Source organism: Haliotis rufescens, unplaced genomic scaffold (genome assembly GCF_023055435.1).
Source record: "Haliotis rufescens isolate VD_foot unplaced genomic scaffold, xgHalRufe1.0.p SCAF_3, whole genome shotgun sequence".
NCBI lineage: Eukaryota > Metazoa > Mollusca > Gastropoda > Lepetellida > Haliotidae > Haliotis > Haliotis rufescens.
Genome location: NW_025964001.1, coordinates 56,658,657 through 56,682,428, shown reverse-complemented (window position 1 = coordinate 56,682,428; position 23,772 = coordinate 56,658,657). Strand labels below are relative to the sequence as shown.

The 23,772-nt window shown below is 38.7% G+C and overlaps 1 protein-coding gene across 2 annotated transcripts in view; it reads left to right on the top strand.

The window, feature by feature from the left end:
• LOC124148729 (ERO1-like protein beta) overlaps positions 1-23,772 on the top strand; it is a 49,311-nt gene that overhangs the window by 10,595 nt on the left and 14,944 nt on the right. For both annotated transcript variants that reach the window (XM_048403109.1, XM_048403107.1), the window contains exons 4-8: positions 7,849-7,896; positions 16,672-16,745; positions 17,985-18,058; positions 21,248-21,368; positions 21,649-21,692. In XM_048403109.1, the coding sequence (XP_048259066.1) occupies positions 7,849-7,896; positions 16,672-16,745; positions 17,985-18,058; positions 21,248-21,368; positions 21,649-21,692 (361 nt within the window). The remainder of the gene's footprint in view (positions 1-7,848; positions 7,897-16,671; positions 16,746-17,984; positions 18,059-21,247; positions 21,369-21,648; positions 21,693-23,772) is intronic.

The following is a 23,772-nucleotide window of genomic DNA, read 5'->3' as shown; positions in this document are numbered from 1 at the left end:
CCCGATCTAATAAGCGCCCACGGCGATATTTGCTAATATATTGGCTGGTAAATAATCCCAATTAGCACCCCTTCTGATTGATCAATGTACACAAGACTTATTTATTTGCAGGGATGTGAAATCTCCGCGGAAACGCGGAAAGTCGCGTTTTTTAAACAGCAGTCCTCGGAAAAAATCATCTTCCGCGGAATTTTTTTTAAAAATTTAAAAAAAAACACTCCGAAAAATATGATCGAAAACTGGACAATTGGCGCGGATTGTCCTGTTTTCGATCGGAGCTTTCCCAGCATAGGTTTTCGGACATCATACGTTTTCTGTCACGAATACTTGCACTATAACGTGGGGCATGGCGTCACACAGAAATTGTAAATACTCAGTCAGCTGATGGCTTGTTTTTAAGATAAAGTTGTCTTTTAGCCTGTAAGTGAATGAGATGTTTTACAGTTGTTCATGTGATAAGCGAGAAATTTATGAATGTTTCTTCAGCGTCCAAAACCCCATGTCATGGGGATATATATTGTATTAATATCTTATGTTTGCAATGGAGTTTTGTTTTTTTCATCAAAAGGTAAGTACAAGGTAAGTTTTTTTCAATATGCTTCAACATGGGGAAAGGGTCAGACATTGCACACTTGTGACAGTTGTCCTTGTGTCTGGGGGATGGGGGTTGAAGTTTATGGCAGTATTGCTCCCAGACCTGGCGGGTAGCCAGGTGCGCGAAAGCTATGCCCGATTTTTTTAAAGTACTGATTTAACTTCGAAATTTTACTGCATCTGCCATCTTGTTTATTTTACTTATTGACTTTTGACATTGACTTATTACATTTCTTGGTGTGAATGTTGTCCAAACTGCATGAAATTGCTTAAAATGCAATCAAATGTTTTAAAAATTTCTGGGGGGGCATACCCCCAGACCACCCTAGACTTTTCCTCTTTTTTCGGGAAAACCTGCTCACATCCCTGTCTTTGGTTTAAGTTTCATTATAAGGTATTGATTTGTTGGCAATAGCCCCGCTCTAATAAGTGCCCATGGCAATATTTGCTAATATATTGGCTGGTGAACAATCCCAATTAGTACCCTTCCGATTGATCGTTGTACACAAGACTTATTTATGTGTGTATAATACACACTCATGTGTTATATGCACCCTTAATTATGGGCAATTAAATTCGGGAAAATATATCTGTATCATGTATGATACGCACATACTTTTCTTTTGTATCATTTCAGGCTGTCAGCATAAACTTCGAAATTTACATTTTTTCAACTCTGATTTTGAGAAATTATTACGTCGAATACGGTATATGTTATGCAGAGTCTATTTTCATTTTGAAAAGGAAATATTTTGAAATCAAAGTTCAAGGTTGAAAGATGTCTATTTCCTGAAACTTTGTTTCAGTATTGTTTGATAATTATCTGTATGCATTACAGAAAAAAATACCCAGAAACTTAGAAAATATGAATGATTAGGAAACAAGATTTTGTTTAAATTTTGATTTCTTACAATTTTTTAAAGATTGTATTTCATGTTTAATGTTTTGAGTGCATAAAAGAGGTAATAATTCCACAAATTAAGATTGCATATATCTTTTCATAAATGATTATTTTCTGGTAAAACGTTTGTCCTATTTTGTAGTTTGTATCGATTTCCTCTTTCAAGTATTGAGCATCTTTACTGTTGTGTTTCTTTGGTTTAAGTTTCATTGTAAGGTATTGACTGATTGATTTGTTGACAAATAGCTTGTCCTATTTTGTTGTGTGTACCGGGTATTTATTTCCACTTTCATGTATTGAGCATCTTTAGTGTTGGTTTTCTTTGATATAAGATTTCATTGTAAAGTATTGATTTGTTGAAAGTCATTTCCAAGATGATATGTCATTTAACTGTGGAATGTGGAATGTCTTGCTTCAGCAACATCAGCAAAATTGATTTCTACATTTGCCCTTTCAAGTCTGTGTGAATAATTGATCATTGCGTTCATTGCCAAACATAAGAGACTTTTATCAGCTTTCTGATATTATATATCATTACCATGACAACTTAAATAGTTTTATCGTCAACTGATTAAATTTGCACTTCTGAAACCTTTTTGGCATGCTTGTTTTTGTCAGATATCGTGAACGTGAGGATGTCAAAGTTTTTTTAAAGGGAGCTAAAAATGTGTTTTGTCTGACATCAGTAGACATGGTAAACATGATGGATGTAGTTGTTTTGTTGTTTATTTTCAAAATTACGTGAACAGATGAAGATAAAACATGTTGTCGTTTCTATTTAAGGGGAATAGTGAGTGAGTGAGTTTGGTTTTAAGCCGCTTTTAGCAATATTCCAGCAATATCACGACGGGGGACACCAGAAATGGGCTTCACACATTGTACCCACGTCGGGATTGGAACCCGGGTTTTTTCGGCGTAACGAGCGAACGCTCTAACCACTAGGCTACCCAACCGCCCCATTTAAGGGGAATAAGATCATTTGATAAAAAATGTAAATGTTTAAAGACATTTCTTACTAGATGTGCAAATATATTCTCGACTTTTGGAAGGGACGACCATATATGTCATTCTATTTTAATATACACTTTCCATTTGATGAAAACCAGATTTGCATACAGGGATTGTTTTAAGGTACTTCATTAATCTTGCACCTGATGCATGTTGACATGAAATTATATTTGCATTAGACAAAACCAGTTTGCACCCTGGTCCCATAAATTTATCAAAGCTGAAATTTTGCACATAAACTTGACAAATTTTAACGTAACCCAGGGATTATTGATATACAGTAAACTACGTTTGTTACCGACACGCTTATGACGAACTGGCGGATATAACAAACTGTTATTTTTTTATCCTGACGTTTTGCTTTGTATAAACTGTATATATGCTTAAAACGAACAACGGGTATAACAAACCATTACTGTTCCCTTTGAGTTTGGGCGGTCGGGTAGCCTAGTGGTTAAAAGGTTCACTCGTCACACTGAAGACCCGGGTTCGATTCCCGACATGGGTACAATGTGTGAAGCCCATTTCTGGTGTCCCCCCGCCGTGATATTGCTGGAATATTGCTAAAAGAGGGGTAAATTCAAACTCACTCACTCACCCTTTGAGTTCGTTATAACCATAATTTACTGTAGTGTGGTAAAAAGACTTAGAGGTATTGAATGTGTTCAATTATGTTGTGTGGACAAACAAGGGTTAAACTCAAATTTGAAACATTTTGAGATGCACTTGGTGCATGTAGACATAATTATTAAGTTTCATTTTTCAATAATAATTGCACTGGTGCATTTTTTAAGGCCAAGTCCAGACCTGGTGTATCATGGGACGATAAAAAATATCCCTAAAAGTGGAGTCGTGTATCTGCAACTGAATAGTAAATGTGAAAATATCATTTATTTGGTGGTAACTGCCATGTCAAGCCGTATTGTTGATGTCAGTGAAACCACTGAATATATAAACCCCTTGTCTACCTGCAGGAGCTGTATGTATCCTGGCTTCTAGTGCGGTCTTGATTTCACACAATATAGATAGATGTAGTGCCAGCTGCTTGAAGCTTGTAAAATTCATTTAGCTTGCAGCAAATTGGTAAACTGTGAATTGACTTCTTTTATTAGTCCATGATATCGATCTTGCTGTATTGTTCTAATATAATCACTCCGAAAAGTTTGGCTCAGTTGCCTAATTAGCTGATTCAGCTAATTCCTATCGGTTTTACAGTTGTTTAATGGACAGACTCTGATTTTAGCCACTAGTCTGAAGCCTTAATCTGTTGACAACCGCCTCCGTCGTCTAGTAGTAGAGCGTCCGCCCAGAGAGAGGAAGGTCCGGGGTTTGATCCCCGGCCGCGTCATACCAAAAGACGTTAAAAGATGGTACTTGGTAATGTCTGGCGCTCGGCATAAGGGGCTAAAACAAGGACTGGTCGGCTCGAAGTCAGTATACTGTGTCTGAGTGGGGTATGTTAAACTGCGGCATGGTATCTCAGTGAGCTAGCACTATAAATCGGCATCAGTCCGGACTAGTACAAGCAGCCACACAAACACATACACATACATGCACGTCGCTATATAAGTGCAATAATCTTGGACGCGACGTTAAACCGCATTTCACCTCACCTCACCCTATTCTGTTGACAATCTATTGGTCTAGTAAAATCAGGTTATTCTAGTTCACATACTAAAACTTACAGCTGCTGAAATTAACTCCAAAATACAAGTTCTGTCTATTAGACACAGACTGTAGCCATTAGCGGTTTTTTCCCCATTATTTTCATGTTATTTCTGTCATATTCCATGTACAAAGTTGACTGTACCAATAACTTTTATTTTTGTGAAACTATGAGCAAATGCGCTTAATTCTGTCCATGGAATAAGATTCAGTTGATTTCTGTTATAACGCTACGATAGGGAATCAAAACAGTGGAAATGGAACTTTCCTGTCGACTTACTGTACCAGTTATCGCCATCATCTTTTTGCAAACTGACAAAAAACAATATTCCCCAAATTTGATCTACAGCTGCTTATCCTTAACACTATGTACTGTGGATTTCGCGATATATACAGGTCATGCATTTTTGGAAATATAGCTCAAATAGGTTTCAAAATTATATTTTGAGGGAGGAAATGACAGACAGGTAGATATCATTGACAGAACTGAAAGTGCATCATCGTGTGGTTTGGTTTATATTTTTACGTGAATTAGTCACGTGACACCGCCCGTGTGTCTTTTCTAAAGCTGTATTTGAGCAAGGTGATTATGGTGTTTTTAAAAAAATATTCCCTCTCAAGAGTTCATTTTGTTCATAAATAAAATATTTCTCTCTTCTAATGAAAACGAGCAAAAGCCAAATGATATGCGATCAGGACCACGCTATAATGGGAGTTACAATAATTGGCCCTTGGGGATAACTGGTCGCTAGCCAGTATTTTCAATGTATTCTATATATAGCATGTACAGTGTGACTTGTCCTGTGTTAACAATGGAGCTGCGTCCTGGTGTCCTTGAGGTTTTGTAAGTCCTGAAACTGAAACTAGGATAGTCATACAGAAATAAACCTACAAAATATTGTAGACTTGCTTGGGTGTTTTTGGACATATCTCTGATATGATACGAGAGTGTATTATTCTCATTATTTTAGACTTGATGTCATTGCTTTTTGCAATCTCATTAAAAGCAGATCTTAGTTCTCACTACGGCTAAATTAAGATCTGAGGACATCCCATCAGGGTCACGTCAGACCGACCTTGCGCGAACTTTGACCGACCAATGGAATGACCAATCAGAAGGCAGCTTTCTCATGCTTTACGGCACTAATTTCAAATTGGCGACTACGCTACGAAACATATTTTGACAAATTCTCGATTACAAATTTGAAACCTGAACAAAAAAACATTCTGGAATGGCTAATAGATGGTCTAGATTGTAAGGATTCAGTTGTTAAACCTGTAACTATCGTTCGGAATACCCCATGTTAAAGTTTTCGAGATTGCATGATTAGAAATCACATTCCGACTGTCACTTTCATAATCTGGTAAGCGACGCTCTGATGAGTCGGATGAAAGGTCGTTCTGATGTGACCCCTATTGGAATGTCTTCAGACCTTTGTTTAGCGGTAGCGAGGACTAAGAGCTGATTTCAATGAGATTGTGCTTTTTGGAGCTTTAACCTTAATAACCCTTGACCATAGTAGCTGTTACTGTTGTCCTTTGGACATTCCCATTTAAACACTTTTTCAACCACTGAGTCACACTTGTACACATGGTAACCATGGTAACAGTGTTGGTATTTGCAATATTAGTTTTGAGATGACCCCCCAACATGCCCAAAGCATGTTCTGAGAAGTTTATTAGACATGTACAGCCATGGCTAGACCTTCAATTAGCTTAATTGGGTGTGGAATTTATAGACCCTATAACATGGGGATGTGAGATAGCCTAGATCATTCATTACATCATTTGATGAGCACAGTGTATTTCAGATTGGCTAACTAACTTGACTTCCTGTTACAGTGAATTCTGGCTTTGTCAGCATTTTGTCTGAGACATTAAAAAAATGCAAAATATCATGAAGACTCGGGTTGTAAGCTTATAGATCAAAGCATGTATTAATAATATATCAGTCTAGTTTGTGGATTGGTAGATAAAAGCAGAAGTTGTGTTTAAGATCTTGGATCCCTCCTTCATGCGTGGGAGTAAAAAGAGTGTCACATTCAGGTTTTGTAGAGGACTGTGTACAGTTTGTGTTTGATCAGTCATCACAATCATCATGTTCTTTGTAGCAGTTGTTAAACATGTAACAACAAGAAACACAGGTGGCCCAGTCACCAGAGTTGTGCCCCTTTGGTGTGCCAGGAACCTATTTACTTGAGTTTGAATCCCAGTTCACCCTGTTCATGTTTCTAGGTTTGTCAGTACCTACCCATGATCATTCAGTGTTTCTGTTCACCGATAATTGCCAGTAATTTACCAGTTGAACCCTATCAGTCCAAAATATTGAATGTACTGTTACTTTTAAGTGCTGCCGGTATGGCTGACCGGTAAATCTTTAACTGAACAGAAACACTGTCATTGGTTTCTTCAAAGACCTGCATCACTGCAGGCTTTCCTCCCACATCATGCTGACGTACCGATATTAAATTGGAATACGGTTCAAAATGGTGTTAAAACCAACTCACTCACACTCATTATCAGCATGATCAGACATGGGGGGTCGGGTAGCCGAGTGGTTAAAGCGTTCCCTCGTCACGCCGAAGACCCTGGTCCGATTCCCGACATGGGTACAATGTGTGAAGCCCATTTCTGGTGTCCCCTGCTGTGATATTGCTGGAATATTGCTAAAAGCAGCGTAAAACCTCACTCACTCACTCACTCACTCACTCACTCACTCACTCACTCACTCACTCACTCACTCAGACATTAACAGACATTAACAGACATTAACAGACATTAACAGATGTGAGGGTGTGTCACAGCCTGATTGATTAAACAGTGTTAGAGAGATTTTAATCCCAGAAACTCTGTTTTTAGTTATGATGTTTTTCCATCACAAAAATCAATATTCATTGTAATTGTTGAAATGTCATTGAATCTTGTATTCATTGAATCAACATTCAGATCTTCAAGACCTTATTTACTTTCATTGATTTGCATTAGGTTCCCTAGACTAATGGATGTTCCTGTCCCAGTCGTCTAAGACACTGCACTTCACTGTTCAGGGTTGCCTCCCTTTGTCATACCAGGATCTGTTCATTATGGGTTCGGGGCTGTCGGGTAGCCTAATGGTTAAAGCATTCTCTTGTCACGCCGAAGACTCAGGTTGGATTCCTGACATGGGTACAATGTGTGAAGCCCATTTCCAGTGTCGTTCATGTGATATTGCTGGAATATTGCTCACTCACTCACTCACTCACTCGCTCGCTCACTCACCCAACCACCCACTCACTCACTCACTCACTCACTCACTCACTCATGGTTTCAAATTTGGTCGTTGTGCTCACCAGAGTGGTAGAACCTGCATTATGTTGGACATTCCAACATGACAAATTAAACCCCATTTACTCATTTAGGTTTTTTGCTAGTTTTAGAAGCAGACAGATTGCATCCATTGATTAATGACACAGCCTTCCAAAATGATGCAAACATTGCAGAAACGTGGGTTTATAAAAAAATTGTTTTGTAATCAATTGTACATCCAATGTCGGTAAACATGCTAGCAGGTGATTTTCAGGTGTTATAAAACAGTGAATGACTCATCTCGGCATTAATGTATTTATTGGATACAAGTCCTTCCCATTTATTATGACCAAAAAGAATTATAAATTTAATTAAACTGAATTGTTTGGTTTCAGGATGAGGTGCCTCCAGCACTGAAAAATGGGAACGGGAAAGAAAACAAGGTAAGTCCCCAACTGGTTGTATTGGAAGTAGTGGTAGCAAGTTGTCAGAGTGATGTTGTAGGCCATGTTCATGTAGAACCAAAATGGCTGAACTGAGGATTGGGTGGATTAATCTTATTGCTTGTCTTCAGACCTTGGTGTGAATTGTGCACATCCTGTCAGCAACATCATTTTTCTTGAAAATATTTTTGCTGTAGTGCAGGAATGTTAGATGTTGGAAGATCAGGACTGACAGACAAGAGTCTGTTTCCTTGGCGAAACCGCATTATCGGTGGTTCGAGAAGGGAGCTAACTCCGTTTGCCTAATCGAATGTTCGAGGTGGGCCCACATTCGAAACTAAACGCACTTGTTGTTGAGAATATATACTACGTAAACAAACCCGCATAACGAACTCATAATTTGTCTATTTAAAATATAATTGGATTAAAATGTACAAATAAGATGGCAATACAGCAGAACTCACTTCTACGAACATCGCCAAACTAGGTCGTGGGGTTATTAATATTCATGAGTTATTCCTTTTATGGAACAAGTTCTCGGAAACGTCTGAGGCTTGTATCATGTCCGAGATCAATTCAAGTGTAGACATATGTTCAGGCTTATATCGCCACCAATACTTATGATTAGATTGATGTGTTATACTGGAAAAGGTAGAATGAGTGGTATTGCCTCTGTAATTTTAATTTGAAGTAGATTTATGTTTCTTGCTTGGTAGCTATTTTTGTAAAACTAGTGTGGTCAGCTATGACGCAGTTATTCAAACTTCAAAGACTTTTGTGCCTTTTATGGAATTAATGTCACACGAAATGATTTATAAAGATATTTCCCATCAATATTACAAAATATGAATAATATAAAATGTCACATAATGACAAACGTGAGCCCAATAGCCTAAATGACTTCGTCAACCTTAAGAAACCCAGCGATTTAAAAATGTGGGCCCACCTGTTTCGATCACTATAAGACGGGAACAATGTGGGCCCACATTTTAGAAAATGGTTATAAGTAAGCAAAGCTAATGAAGCTAGCGATTTTTTTAATGTGGTCCCTCCTTTTGCAATCACTATGACGGAAGAACGTCTACCCACTAGGCGATATACAAATGTGGGCCCACTTGTTTCGATCACCATATATGACGGGAACAATGTGGGCCCACATTTGAGAAAATGATTATCAATATTTAAGTAGAATTTCGCGATTAATAAATGTGGTCCCTCCTGTTGCAATCAATATGACGGAAGAACGTCTGCCAACATTTAGGGATTGATTATCAGAACTAACGAAACAACCTCACGAATCTAGGCGAAATACAAATGTGGGCCCACTTGTTTCGATCACCATAGATGACGGGAAAAATGTGGGCCCACATTTTGGAAAATGGTTATCACCACTAAACCAATCTTAGAAGATGTACTGATGGAAACATAAATATATAATGCATTCAAACATTTAATTACCTTACGTTTTAATAAGCTGGGCATTTAATAGCTGGACCAACAACGTGTAGCGTGGGTGACGCCATTTCTCGCAAATACGAAAACAACGGAGATAGCTCCCGTTTGAAATTAGAGTGACCTCCCTTTCCCAATATGAACCACTGATAATGCGGTTTCGCCGTTTCCTTTTAAAAGTGAATTAATCAATATGATCAAATTCAGCACAGATATTTTATGATTCCAAAAGTCCCCAAGGTTCCAGAATAGACCTTAGTACCCCATGCTTGTGTTTAGAGGATTGGGTGGTTGCAATGTGTGACCTGGCTGACTGACTCACATCACTGTTCATGCTGCCAATGGGGCGATGGGGTAGCCTAGTGGTTAAAGTGTTCGCTCATCATGCCGAAGGCCTGAGTTTGATTCCCCACATGGGTACAATTTGTGAAGGCCATTTCCCGTGTCCCTCACTGTGATAGTGCTGGAATATTGCTAAATATATTCTTAAATATTGCTAAAAGTGGTGTAAAACCATACTCTCGCTAGCTCACTCACTCACTCACGCTGCCAATCACTGGTTTGTTTACCCCAGACTCATATTTACAGGACACGTGGTGTTATAGAGATGTAAACAGCTTTCACTCACTCACTTCAAAGAGATGTAAACAGCTTTCACTCACTCACTTCATAGAGATGTAAACAGCTTACACTCACTCACTTCATAGAGATGTAAACAGCTTTCACTCACTCACTTCATAGAGATGTAAACAGCTTTTACTCACTCACTTCATAGAGATGTAAACAGCTTTCACTCACTCATTTCATAGAGATGTAAACAGCTTACACTCACTCACTTCATAGAGATGTAAACAGCTTTCACCCACTCATTTCATAGAGATGTAAACAGCTTACACTCACTCACTTCATAGAGATGTAAACAGCTTACACTCACTCACTTCATAGAGATGTAAACAGCTTTCACTCACTCACTTCATAGAGATGTAAACAGCTTTCTCTCACTCACTTCATAGAGATGTAAATAGCTTTCACTCACTCACTTCATAGAGATGTAAACACCTTTCACTCACTCACTTCATAGAGATGTAAACACCTTTCACTCACTCACTTCATAGAGATGTAAACAGCTTTCACTCACTCACTTCATAGAGATGTAAACAGCTTTCACTCACTCACTTCATAACAGTCCCGTAAAGATCCAGGGTAGAATAGGTCTTCAGCAACGCTGACTGGGTTGATACATGTCATCGTATCCCAATTGCGTGGATCAGTGCTCATGTTATCAATCACTGGATTGTCTGGTCCAGACTCGATTACTTACAAACTGCTGACATATAGCTGGAATATTGCAGAGTGCGGCATTAAACAACAAACAAACAAACAAATCACTTCATAACAATTGAAGAAGATATCAAATAATTCATTAGCACCAAAGACAAATCAAGTCTTTCACAATAATGTTAATATCCATCTTGTGTATACATCTCACAACAAGTTAAAGAAGATAGCATGACAGAATACTGTATTCGACCTAATAAGTGCCCCGCTCTAATAAGCGCCCACAGCGATATTAGCTAATATACTGGCTAGGGAACAATCCCAATTAGTATCCCTTCCGATTGATCAATGTACACAAGACATATTTATTCGTGTATAATAGGCACTTGTGCGTTATATGCACCCTTATTTATGGGCAATTATATTCTGGAAAAATATATCTGTCGTATATAAACATTTCAGGCTGTCAGCATAAACCACAAAATTTACAGTCTTTCAACTCTGTTTTTTTTTCACCAAAATATTATTCTAATAATTTCTAATTTTGAGAGTGCCCTGGGTGCTTATTACATCAAATACGATAACTAGTTATATGAAAAAATCAGGTGTTTTTTTCAAACTTTTTTTGGAGTTGTATTCGCAAGATATGCAACATGCATTATGCATTGAGTACACTGTCTCTAGACATGCCAGATGATGTGACACTCAGCCAATTATGAATATTGATTTACTGGCAAGTGAGATCTATGTATCTGGATAACAACCAACGTGGCACCTATCTCTGCCACATGGCCATACTCAGATAGAAACTGTGTAAAAGTGACAGGTGCTTTTGTTAGACAGGGTGTTGTATATCAACTCTACATGACTTACCTGCCAGGACGGCCCTTACAGATGGGTGTTGGAAGACAGCTGTGTTGGTCCAGTGATTGTCTTGAAGGACACTAGGTGTGGATTGGACAGAAATATACTGAATAAATTTGCAACTGTTGCCACGGGTCAAACTCTGAGTCTTGTGAAAAGTGTTGTTCTTCTCAGCTAAGAAAGTCCATGTATTTACTGAACATGCTCAAATTAACTAAAAAGCAAGGAGAAAATTTTGGTTAGTAGAACTGGACGTTTAAAATACTGTTAATGATTTGGGCAAACTTGCTTGGATGTACTCTATATTTTTTTTTTAAAATGATGTTAAGACATAACCTAATGTCATTTTCGTATGGTAGTACTAGACATTGTAGAATGGAAATAAGAGGCTTTGAATGTGTATCAGGTATATTTGATACATTAAATATCATTTAAACCTAAATTACTAGCATGGGATTTCTAATTTGAACAATTAACAGGTGTGATAATATAACCATTAATTTTGTAACAGTGATAAAAAATTTCAAGAACTTGTGAAAGAAAGAGGTGCTGACAAATTGTGTCATCTACAGGTAGTATAATTTTAAATTATGCTACGTTTCAAAATAGAATCTTTGTAATCCGGTTTTTTTTAAATATTGTTGGTGCATGGTGTGTACAAAGATTGTAAGAATGATAGGTGGCAAATTACCATGATTTGATCCCTGCTGTGATCAGTAATATATAGATATTAATATGGCAAATGTGTATTGGGAATCTTTGAAAAGAATATTTTTTCAGACAATTAAATTAAATTTGTTTTTGACAGTGGTCAGATGATTACAACAGATAAAGCTTATTTTTAATTTGAGTCTTTTATGTTTCCATATTGTATAACTCGTCACGATATGGCTGAAATATCACTTATGTGACATAAAGCATTAACTCACTCACTCACACCAAATTGTATATAAAAAGAATTAAAAATTCCACACAAACAAATCAATATGGTTCTTTTTTTTCTCTCTACTTCAATATATAACTGCATTGCATAAGGAGAGTTATCTCACTTTGAGACAAAAAGATTGCCCATTGGTCTCTAGCAACCTATGCGTGCAAGGGGCGACTTAATGGATTGTTGGGGGGTCAGGCTTGGTGACTTGGTTGATTGTGTGTCATCGTACCCTGATGGCGTGGATCTGTGCTCACAATATCAATCACTGGATTGTCTTGTCCAGACATGACTGGGATATTGCTGAGTGTGGCTTTAAACAACAAACGAAAGTGTGTTCTGTAGAGGTATAACGACACATAAGGGTATCAATACAATACCTATCCCGATACTATGGGTGCAATACAATTTGTATCCTGATGCATTACTTGTATTTTATAAATCATATGTTTCGAAAACTTCAGAGATCCAAGATGGGATATTGTTTGATTGTAGGGCAGAGCAATATGGGCTAGAAGACATTGTGAATATTATGCTGTTATGCTATTTATAGCTAACCAGGAAATATTAGAAAATCTGAATAAGCTGTTTGTTGAGCAGTTTCTTTTTTTGTTCACCGCAAAATAACATGTAATGTAATGTATCATATGTATCGCGATACATGGTTTGTAAATCGACGTTTTGTAATGTTGGCCTCGTATTGCTATACAATACTGTATTGCCGTATCGTTATGCAAGAAGTGTTTCCATGATAGAATTTGACATATTACTGAATTTAAACAATACAATCTCCTGGTTGTTGTTTGTCAGGTTTTCTGTCTAAAATATTTTGCCACACTTAACAAGGGCAAAAGTGAGCGTGGCTCACTAATACCCCTGACCCGCCCAGTGTGTCAGTAGTTTCAAATTAAATAGCTAGGATAGGGTTAGGGTTTGAAAAATTCATAAAAAAATTGAAAATTAATAAAAACAATTTTTCTCTTTTGACTGCACCCCTCCATATGACACAGATTATATGTACTATGTTTGAGATGAATCCACTGAATAGTTTAAGAGAAATCGTGCGGACAAAGTTTTTTCGACGGACGTTAGGGTTTGAAAAATTCATAAAAAATGGCAAATTAATAAAAACAATTTTTCTGTTTTGACTGCACCCCTCCATATGACACAGATGATATGTACTATGTTTGAGATGAATTCACTGAATAGTTTAAGAGAAATCGCGCGGACAAAGTTTTTGGACGGACGTTAGGGTTTGAAAAATTCATAAAAAAATGGCAAATTAATAAAAACAATTTTTCTCTTTTGACTGCACCCCTCCGTATGACACTGATTATATGTACTATGTTTGAGATGAATCCACTGAATAGTTTAAGAGTAATCGCGCGGACAAAGTTTTCGGACGGACTGACGGAACCTTCGTATAACTATATAATAATAATTCAGGCCATGCATGGTTGTTCATAGTGTTTATTCAGCATTGTTACATAAAATCAGTATTTGAAATTCCTACCAGTCTGGTTTGACAAGAAGTGCTTTCAAAGAAATTCTTTCCTCCTGGGTCATCAGGAAAATTGTCCTCATGAGATTCGATACCACTCTGATCCATCAAAAGGCAGGATTCTAAAATGTCATGGTTAGATCTTTGATAATCTAGTCATTGTGCACTGGGGGATAATTAAGTGATTGTTGATAGTCTTAAGCTAGGAAACAGTGCTCTGGTGAGAAGAGAAACGTTCACTAATACATATGACCCATTTGTTCATGTGAGAGTGAAGACAAGATTCTCATTATTGGGTGAACCTTTCAAGGAAGACTTTTAACATCCATGGAAAATATTCTTCGAACAAAAAGTGTACTCCAAAGACCAAATTCACAGTGTTGAAATAGAACCATCAGGAAGCACAATGTATGTTGTTTTGTAATATTCATGAGAGTATTATGTAAAATTCACGATCTGTCAGTCCTACAGGTTCCAATGATTTATCTGGTGTAAGCTGAGCATGTCAGAAGCTCACACATGATATTTTGTCATTTATTCCACTTGTATTAATAGTAGGTTTGTTTGAATATACTTCTTGTGGATCATGACATCCTCGTCCCTAAAAATGCCCCAAACTTTAATATGTTTCATGCATTTCTATCCACTGTTAAATTTTCAACTCACATTTTGATCCATTCTGACATTTTGCTCATGCTATTCTGTTCTTAGTGGGGGCGGTCGGGTAGCCTAGTGGTTAAAGCGTTTGCTCGTCACGCCGAAGACCCGGGTTCGATTCCCGACATGGGTACAATGTGTGAAGCCCATTTCTGGTGTCCCCCGCCGTGATATTGCTGGAATATTGCTAAAAGCGGCGTAAAACCATACTCACTCACTCACTCACTGTTCTTAGTGTCAAATTTGCAGGGAATTTAGCTGTGGTCATAATGTCCTTATGTCTGAATATTCATACTTCAAACTACAGGTACTAGTTAAAATCAAGTTTCTTTTTATAGAATTGTTACCTTCTAAAGAAATAAAATGAGAAATTCCCTCCTCCCTACAGCAATTCTGTTCTGAATCATGTGTCATAATACAAGAATAGTTTATAACTGGTTTTATCATCCAAAATAGGCTCCCAACGGAGATGTGTCTTGGGTGAGATAAAGCGATATCTACTTTGTAGATATTGCTGCAATTAAATTGCTTCACAATGTTTTGCAGACCATTGTGACGTCACTGGTTACCATGACGGCACAATCAAATGACACCACAAATGGCTCTGCTACTGAAGCTGTTAGTACATTTTACACTTAAAACACTACTTATTACTGTCTACAAACTGAAAAAGTTGGAAGAATGATGTTGTATGATAAATAAAATCTCACCCTCATGTCTTTTGATATCAAATATATCAACACTCTTTGATAAAAGTGGAAAAACCCTTGACAAGCCACAGAGTTTTCAACTTTTATCATCTCGTGTTGATATATTTGATATCAAAAGACACTCGGATGAGATTCTCTATGCATTTGTATCTGTCAGTTTTTTAAAATCAGAATCTGCATTGTTTTAAGTCCTGTAAGGGGTGGTCGGGTAGCCTAGTGGTTAAAGCCTTCGCTCGTCCAGCCAGAGACCCGGGGTCGATTCCCAACATGGGTACAATGTGTGAAGTCCATTTCTGGTGTCCCCCGCTGTGATATTGCTGGAGTATTGCTAAAAGCAGGGTAAAACCATACTCACTCACTCACTTATGTCTTGTAATATGCATACATCATGTACATGAGCATAGTTGAGGTAAACAAAATAATGATGCTAAGTAACATGAATAGGATTAAGATATTCTTGAAAATAAAAATATAAAACATTTTTCAACAGCTGCAATGCAGGGCATTTATGGTTAGAGTAATACCCCCTACAATTCCTTTTGGGTAAAATGTGTGTTTAGGTAGACACTGCTTTGGATGGTAGTGAGTGAGTTTATGATAGTTACCCACTGCTTTGAACAGTATTTGAAGTGTATCACAGCATGTCAAGTTTTTGTTGGAGGAAAGCCTGACGTAATGGTGGTCTTTGACATTTGCTAATTAGACAGTTTGATGGATGAGACCCATGAGCCTGGGTTCAGTTCTGACAACCATTTTATCCCAAGATATAGGATCCTGGCACCCCATGGGACACATCTCTGCAGAGTGAGTTGCTACTTGGGTAATACAACCAGATTGTTTCTTGGCAGCTTTTACATTCTGTTATTTCACAGAAGTGGAACATGACGTTTTCTTATATATCCCCATATATGTAGTTATTGTTTCAATGGTGTACACATATAGCAGAGTGGGCACCGGTGGCCCAGTAGTCTAAGGCTCCGCAATTCGCTGTACAGAGTTGCGTCCCTTGGGCACACCAGAAACCTATTATAGTGGGTTCGAATCCCGGTTCGCCCCGATTATGTTTTTAGGTTTGTCAGCCGTCACCCGTGCTCGTGGGTTTCACCGAAGTGGTAAACATCTGAGACCTGCATCACTTCGGGCTTTCCTCCCATATTAAGCTGACATGCCGTGATATAACTGGAATACAGTTTAAAGCGGTGTTAAACCAAACTCACTCACTCACTCACATAATAAGTTTCCATGATCAGATGAGACATGGAAAATGTACAAGTTATAATGTTGTGCTGCTGAACACTAACGCCATTTCCCACACCTAATTTTGGACTGGTGAAAACCCAACTGACTCACTCACATATAGCAGCACTATGTTTCTGTTACAGTATGCGGAGAAGGCTCAAGAGGTACATTCATGTGCAGAGGAGAGAGAACTCAGTGCCTTGGACACCACCATCAGGTTCAGTGTGGCCTTCTGATTCATAGCTTTTTTAAACAAAACACACTTCGATCAAGGGTTGTTTTCACTGGTGTTTAATTACTATGACTGTCATGGACCAGTGAAGATTCCGGGGTAGAATAGGTCTTCAGCAACCCATGCTTGCCGTAAAAGGTGACTAACTAGGTGGTCAGGCTCACTGACTTGGTTGATGCATGTCATCGATCCCAATTCCGTGGATCGATGCTCATGATATTAATCTCTGGATTGTCTGGTCCAGACTTGATTATTTACAGACCGCCAGCATATAGCTGGAATATTGCTGAGTGCGGCGTTAAACAACAAACCAACCAACCAACCAATCCTAGTGGGGTCTCCCACCAGCCTGTGATTGTCGTTAGAGGCATTCAAATTGGTAGGCTGGTCGGACTTGCGTGCCATCATACCCTTGGGGTGTGGATCGTTGTTCACAATATCAATCACTGGATTTTTGGGTCCAGACTCCATTATCTACAGGCAGCCATCATACATGATCATATAGGTTTAATATTTCTGACTGAGGCGTTAAACAACAAACAAAAAAACAAGCAAACATGAAGCATAAATGTTTGGTTGGAATGGGGACAGTTATGTAGGGCACTGTGTTTGGCAGTGTGGGAGGCAGGGAAGAAGATGGCCTTAATATTAGAGGCATCTGGGTAGTCCCTGTTGTGAATAGTATCTTTTTTTCAATCTCATTAAAATCAGAGCTTAGTTCTCGCTACCGCTAAACAAAGATCTGAAGACATCCCATTAAGGGTCACGTCAGAACGACCTTTCATCCAACCAATCAGTGCGTCGCTTACCAGATTATGAAAGTGACAGTCGGAATGTGATTTCTAATCATGCAATCTCGAAAACTTTAACATGGGGTATTCCAAACGATAGTTACAGGTTTAACGACTGAATCCTTACAATCTATACCATCGATTAGCTATTCCAGAATGTTTTTTTTGTTCAGGTTTCAAATTTGTAATCAAGAATTTGTCAAAATATGTTTCGAAGCGTAGTCGCCAATTTGAAATTTGTGCCGTAAAGCACGAGAAAGCTGCCTTCTGATTGGTCGTTCCATTGGTCGGTCAAAGTCCGCGCGAGGTCAGTCTGACGTGACCCATAAAGGGATGTCCTCAGATCTTTGTTTAGCGGTAGCGAGAACTAAGATCTGATTTTAATGAGATTGATCTTTTTTCCATTGTATAATGGCAACTATATTCTCTGCAGTGCTGAGAGCAAGGAGGCGTTCAAGAACTGGACAGAACACGACGAGTCCCAAGACCTGTTCTGTGACATTGATGGTGAGTGGTGCTGAGGTTCCTGGAATGATGTAGAATAAGGCCCAGTGGGTATTAATGTGTTATAGCGCTGAATAGGTCACAAACACACCATGGTGGTCGTAAAAGCTGACTGGTAATCAGTGTGTTACAATGCACTGATAATGTGTGACCTTGTGTATTGGGTGTTATTGTACTCTGATCATGCTGAACCTGTGGATTTTGGCTCATGTTGTCATGGTTACACGCCATAGGTTCGCCTCATCTGGTATAATTATTTACAGTCTGCTTTGAAAGATTGTGTTGGTGTTGTTTCCCTTGTATGGCCATGCCACCATCTTACAGGTTGTGTTATTCCCCTCTCTTACCATGCTACCATGTTACAGGTTGTGTTATTTCCCTCTCTTACCATGCTACCATGTTACAGGTTGTGTTTTTTCCCTCTCTTACCATGCTACCATGTTGCAGGTTGTGTTATTCCCCCCTCTGACCATGCCACAATGTTACAGGTTGTGTTATTTCCCTCTCTGACCATGCTACCATGTTACAGGTTGTGTAATTTCCCTCTCTGACCATGCCACCATGTTACAGGTTGTGTTATTCCTCCCTCTGACCATGACATCATGTTACAGGTTGTGTTATTCCTCCCTCTGACCATGCCACCATGTTACAGGTTGTGTTATTTCCCTCTCTGACCATGCTACCATGTTACAGGTTGTGTAATTTCCCTCTCTGACCATGCTGCCATGTTACAGGTTGTGTTATTCCCTTCTCTGACCATGCCACCATGTTACAGGTTGTGTAATTTCCCTCTCTGACCATGCTACCATGTTACAGGTTGTGTTATTCCCTTCTCTGACCATGCCACCATGTTACAGGTTGTGTTATTCCTCCCTCTGATCATGCCAAAATGTTGTGTTATCCCCCCCCCCCTCTGACCCTGCAACAATGTTACAGGTTGTGTTATTCCCCTATCTGACCATGCTGCCATGTTACAGGTTGTGTTATTCCTCTCTCTGACCATGCCACAATGTTACAGGTTGTGTTATTCCCTTCTCTGACCATGCCACAATGTTACAGGTTGTGTTATTCCCCCTCTGACAATGTTACAGGTTGTGTAATTCCCCTCTCTGACCATGCAACAATGTTACAGGTTGTGTTATTCCCCTCCCTGACCATGACATCATGTTACAGGTTGTGTTATTCCCCCTCTGTTGCCATGCCACAATGTTACAGGTTGTGTTATTCCCCCTCTATTGCCATGCCACCATGTTACAGGCTGTGTTATTCTCCTCTCTGACCATGACACCATGTTACAGGTTGTGTTATTCCCCCTGTATTGCCATGCCACAATGTTACAGGTTGTGTTATTCCCCCTCTATTGCCATGCCACAATGTTACACTATAAGTTGTAGCAGGTTGCGTGTGGTATAAAACCTAACGCAGGACGCATAAAACCCCATTGTATTCCTTGTGATCTTGCTACAACAAATCTATTTTATTGACATGATTTAATGTGACATTGTAAAAGAATTAACACAAATTCAAAATTGATAGAAAACAGCTGTTCGATTGAGCTGAGGTTAACTTGCACTATGTCATGTGACTTCCATTGACTCAGAAAAAGTGTGCAGCTTTTTTATTTGAAGCGGGGTATAAGGGATTTATCCTGCCTCTCAGAAATCCATGTGCAGCCTGTATTGCTTGTGGCGGGGTGTAAGAGATTTATTCCCCTGCTGGGAAATTTATTCCCCTCCAAGGCGGGTTACACAGTATTTTATCAAGATCATGTGGACCAATCAGATCTCATCATTCGGACATTGACGTATGATAAGGTGTGTTATTCCCCTCTCTGACCATGCCACAATGTTACAGGTTGTGTTATTCCCCTCTCTGACCATGCCGTAATGTTACAGGTTGTGTTATTCCCCTCTCTGACCATGCCACAATGTTACAGGTTGTGTTATTCCCCTCTCTGACCATGCCACAATGTTACAGGTTGTGTTATTCCCCTCTCTGACCATGCCACAATGTTACATGTTACATTCCCCTCTCTGACCCTGCCACCATGTTACAGGTTGTGTTATTCCCCACTATGACCATGCCAATATGTTACAGGTTGTGTTATTCCCCTCTCTGACCATGCCACAATGTTACAGGTTGTGTTATTCCGCTCTCTGACCATGCCACAATGTTATATGTTCTGTTATTCCCCTCCCTGACCATGCCACAATGTTATATGTTGTGTTATTCCCCTCTCTGACCATGCCACCATGTTACATGTTGTGTTATTCCCCTCTCTGACCATGCCACCATTGTACAGGTTGTGTTATTCCCGTCTCTGACCATGCCACCATGTTACAGGTTGTGTTATTCCCCTCTCTGACATGCCACAATGCTACAGGTTGTGTTATTCCCCACTATGACCATGCCACAATGTTACAGGTTGTGTTATTCCCCTCTCTGACCATGCCACAATGTTACAGGTTGTGTTATTCCGCTCTCTGACCATGCCACCATGTTACAGGTTATGTTATTCCCCTCCCTGACCATGCCACAATGTTATATGTTGTGTTATTCCCCTCTCTGACCATGCCACCATGTTACATGTTGTGTTATTCCCCTCTCTGACCATGCCACCATTGTACAGGTTGTGTTATTCCCGTCTCTGACCATGCCACCATGTTACAGGTTGTGTTATTCCCCTCTCTGACATGCCACAATGCTACAGGTTGTGTTATTCCCCTCTCTGACCATGCCACAATGTTACAGGTTGTGTTATTCCCCTCTCTGACATGCCACCATGTTACAGGTTGTGTTATTCCACTCTCTGACATGCCACCATGTTACAGGTTATGTTATTCCCGTCTATGACCATGACTATGTTACAGGTTGTGTTATTACCCTTTCTGACCAAGCCACCATTTTACAGGTTGTGTTATTCCCCTCTATGACCATGCCACCATGTTACAGGTTGTGTTATTCCCCACTATGACCATGCCACCATGTTACAGGTTGTGTTATTCCCGTCTATGACCATGACTATGTTACAGGTTGTGTTATTACCCTTTCTGACCATGCCACCATGTTACATGTTGTGTGATCCCCTTCTCTGACCATGCCACCATGTTACAGGTTGTGTTATTCCCCACTATGACCAAGATGCCATGTTACAGCATCTATGGCCACAATGTGACATATCTGTATTTGCAGATGAGAACTCTGCAGGCCTGGAGTACGTGGATCTGAGATTAAACCCCGAGAGGTACACAGGCTACAAGGGAGCATCCCCTCATAGGATCTGGAGAAGCATCTATGAAGAAAACTGTTTCAAGTGAGTGTAGAATATTGGGAAACCTTTAATAGATCATGAGCCCGCCCCTTTCATGCAAACTAGGGTTATGTATTAATAATGATTAAAGTATGTAATTATAGCTTTGATAATACAATATGAAGAGATTTATGCTGCCAAATTGCAATGAAAGAATAAGGCTTGAAATCCATGTCTACTGTCTCCACTGTTAGTACAGTTCTATAATGCCACTTGAAGATATTATTTGCTTCCCATGTGGTTTAATTCTGATGTTTAATGTGAATTTTATTGTTTTTGTCAGGCCTCAGTCTAAATATGGATATGGCCCAAACAACAAACTTGCAAGTGAGTATCTCTTAAACATGTTAATACTAAACGTGTCATTTGTTGAAGTTTTTGAGTACTTGGTCTTATTGATTTAGATGGTTTTAGGGGCAACATTTGATCGTTTCTGTCAGAGGAGGTTTGTATTATGCCAATGAAGATTATAACTGTAGTATTGATTGTGTATTGACATATTGATTGTGTCTCATGTTGTCTTTGAAGTTTAACTTTAGTAACATTGAAAAACACTGTCTTGACAAACCCTTGCATTTTAATTGTTTATTTTTAAAAGTGTAATCAGGGGTTAATTAGTTTGTTTTAAAATTATACGAAATTTGTTCCTTTACTTTCAAATATGTATATCTAACCCTCTGAGTGATGGGAGGATGCAGCTTTTTAGTAATCTAGATCACCCTAATTATTTTGTTAGTTCCCTAGTATCATGCATGGCAATCCTATAATGCTTATTTAATGAAAATAATAGATGTAACAATCAAACAGTAACACCATCCTTTCATTTGTGTAATTGTAAACGAAGATTCTGAAGAATTTTAATGATGATGTTGTTTATTTTTATAGTTAAAAAGAGTTGATTTTGTTTCACTGTCACCACATTCTTTGTCTGCTAGGTTTTCATCAGTTAGTTAGACCTAGTAAGTTCCATGGGAGGCATATTTCTTTGTATTTTCTCACGTAAAAAATCAGACCAGGGAGATGATAGTTATCTTAGTAAGGCCAGTTAAAAATGATTCTTGTTTCTCATGACTTCAAAATGGGTAGGAAGGGAAGAATATTTTTATCTTTTATCTATCTTTATTTCTATCTTTAGCCTAAACAAGTAAACTTGATTTAAATGTACCATTTGTTTGAAGAGCTCGGTCATGGTGACAGGGGTGAAGGTCACTGCCTCACTATGAATGGCATGATGTGCAAAAAGTTGGAATTTGGTGCAAGAATGAAATCTGAAAAAGTTTATAGGGTGGGGCAAACTTTTGGGGGTGGCGGGTCCTGAGAAACAAGACATTTATTTTAACAAGCCTTTATGTTCCAACTTTACATTTCTATCAAAATTTAGGGTTATGTTGCTTTAGTTTGACAGTTTGAATCACACATTTGTGGTTTGGGAATTGCTTTCGATCAGGATGATGAGAGTTCAGCCAGCTTCCTTGTAGCATCTGACATCTTTGTTACATTCTCGATATCATCACTGCCACCAGAGTAGCAAAACTTTCAAAAATGTATCTCAAACCAGAAGCCATGTTAAATGTGCAGGGAATTTTAGTGTAATTATGAATATGCAGTCTTTGAATGGCATTTTGAAGTGATACATAAAAGAAAGAGAATTTATGGATATCAACTTCTTTATTATGAGGTGCACAACATTTTGGAGTACCGTATTTGACGTAATAAGCGCCCAGGGCGCTCTCAAAATTAGAAATAGGGGGCTCTTATTAGAATATCATTTTGGTGAAAAAAACAGAGATGAAAGATAAATTTCATGGTTTATGCAGACAGCCTGAGATGTTTATGTACAACAAATATATTTTTCCAGAATTTGATTGCCCATAATTAAGGGTGCATATAACACACGAGTGCGTATTATACGCAAATAAATAAATCTTGTGTACATTGATCAAACGGAAGGGGTGCTAATTGGGATTGTTCACTAGCCAATATATTAGCAAATATCGCCGTGGGCGTTTATTAGATGAGGTGGGGGTGGTGGTTGTGTGTGTGGGTGGGGTGGGGATGCTTATTACGTCGAATACGGTATATACTTACTCCTTCATCAGGTGAACCATCAGATGTTCTCCTTAAAGAAGTTGACATCCATAAATTCTCTTCCGTATTATGAATATAGGTCATGATTCATGAAATATGTTTGTTTACTTACAAACATTGTGAATAAAAATATTTCTCCCATACTGTGCTTCAATTCACTTTCATGGTCGCCATTATATTAGTAAACAACAGTTAGTTGCAAATTGAAACCTATGGGTTGTGGAAAATATGCAAAGCACAGTGAAGAGTTTTGAGTGGTGGTAGCGATAGTATAGAGAGTGGTGGGAGGAGGTTTTCGCTGTGAGGAGCTTGTGTAGGA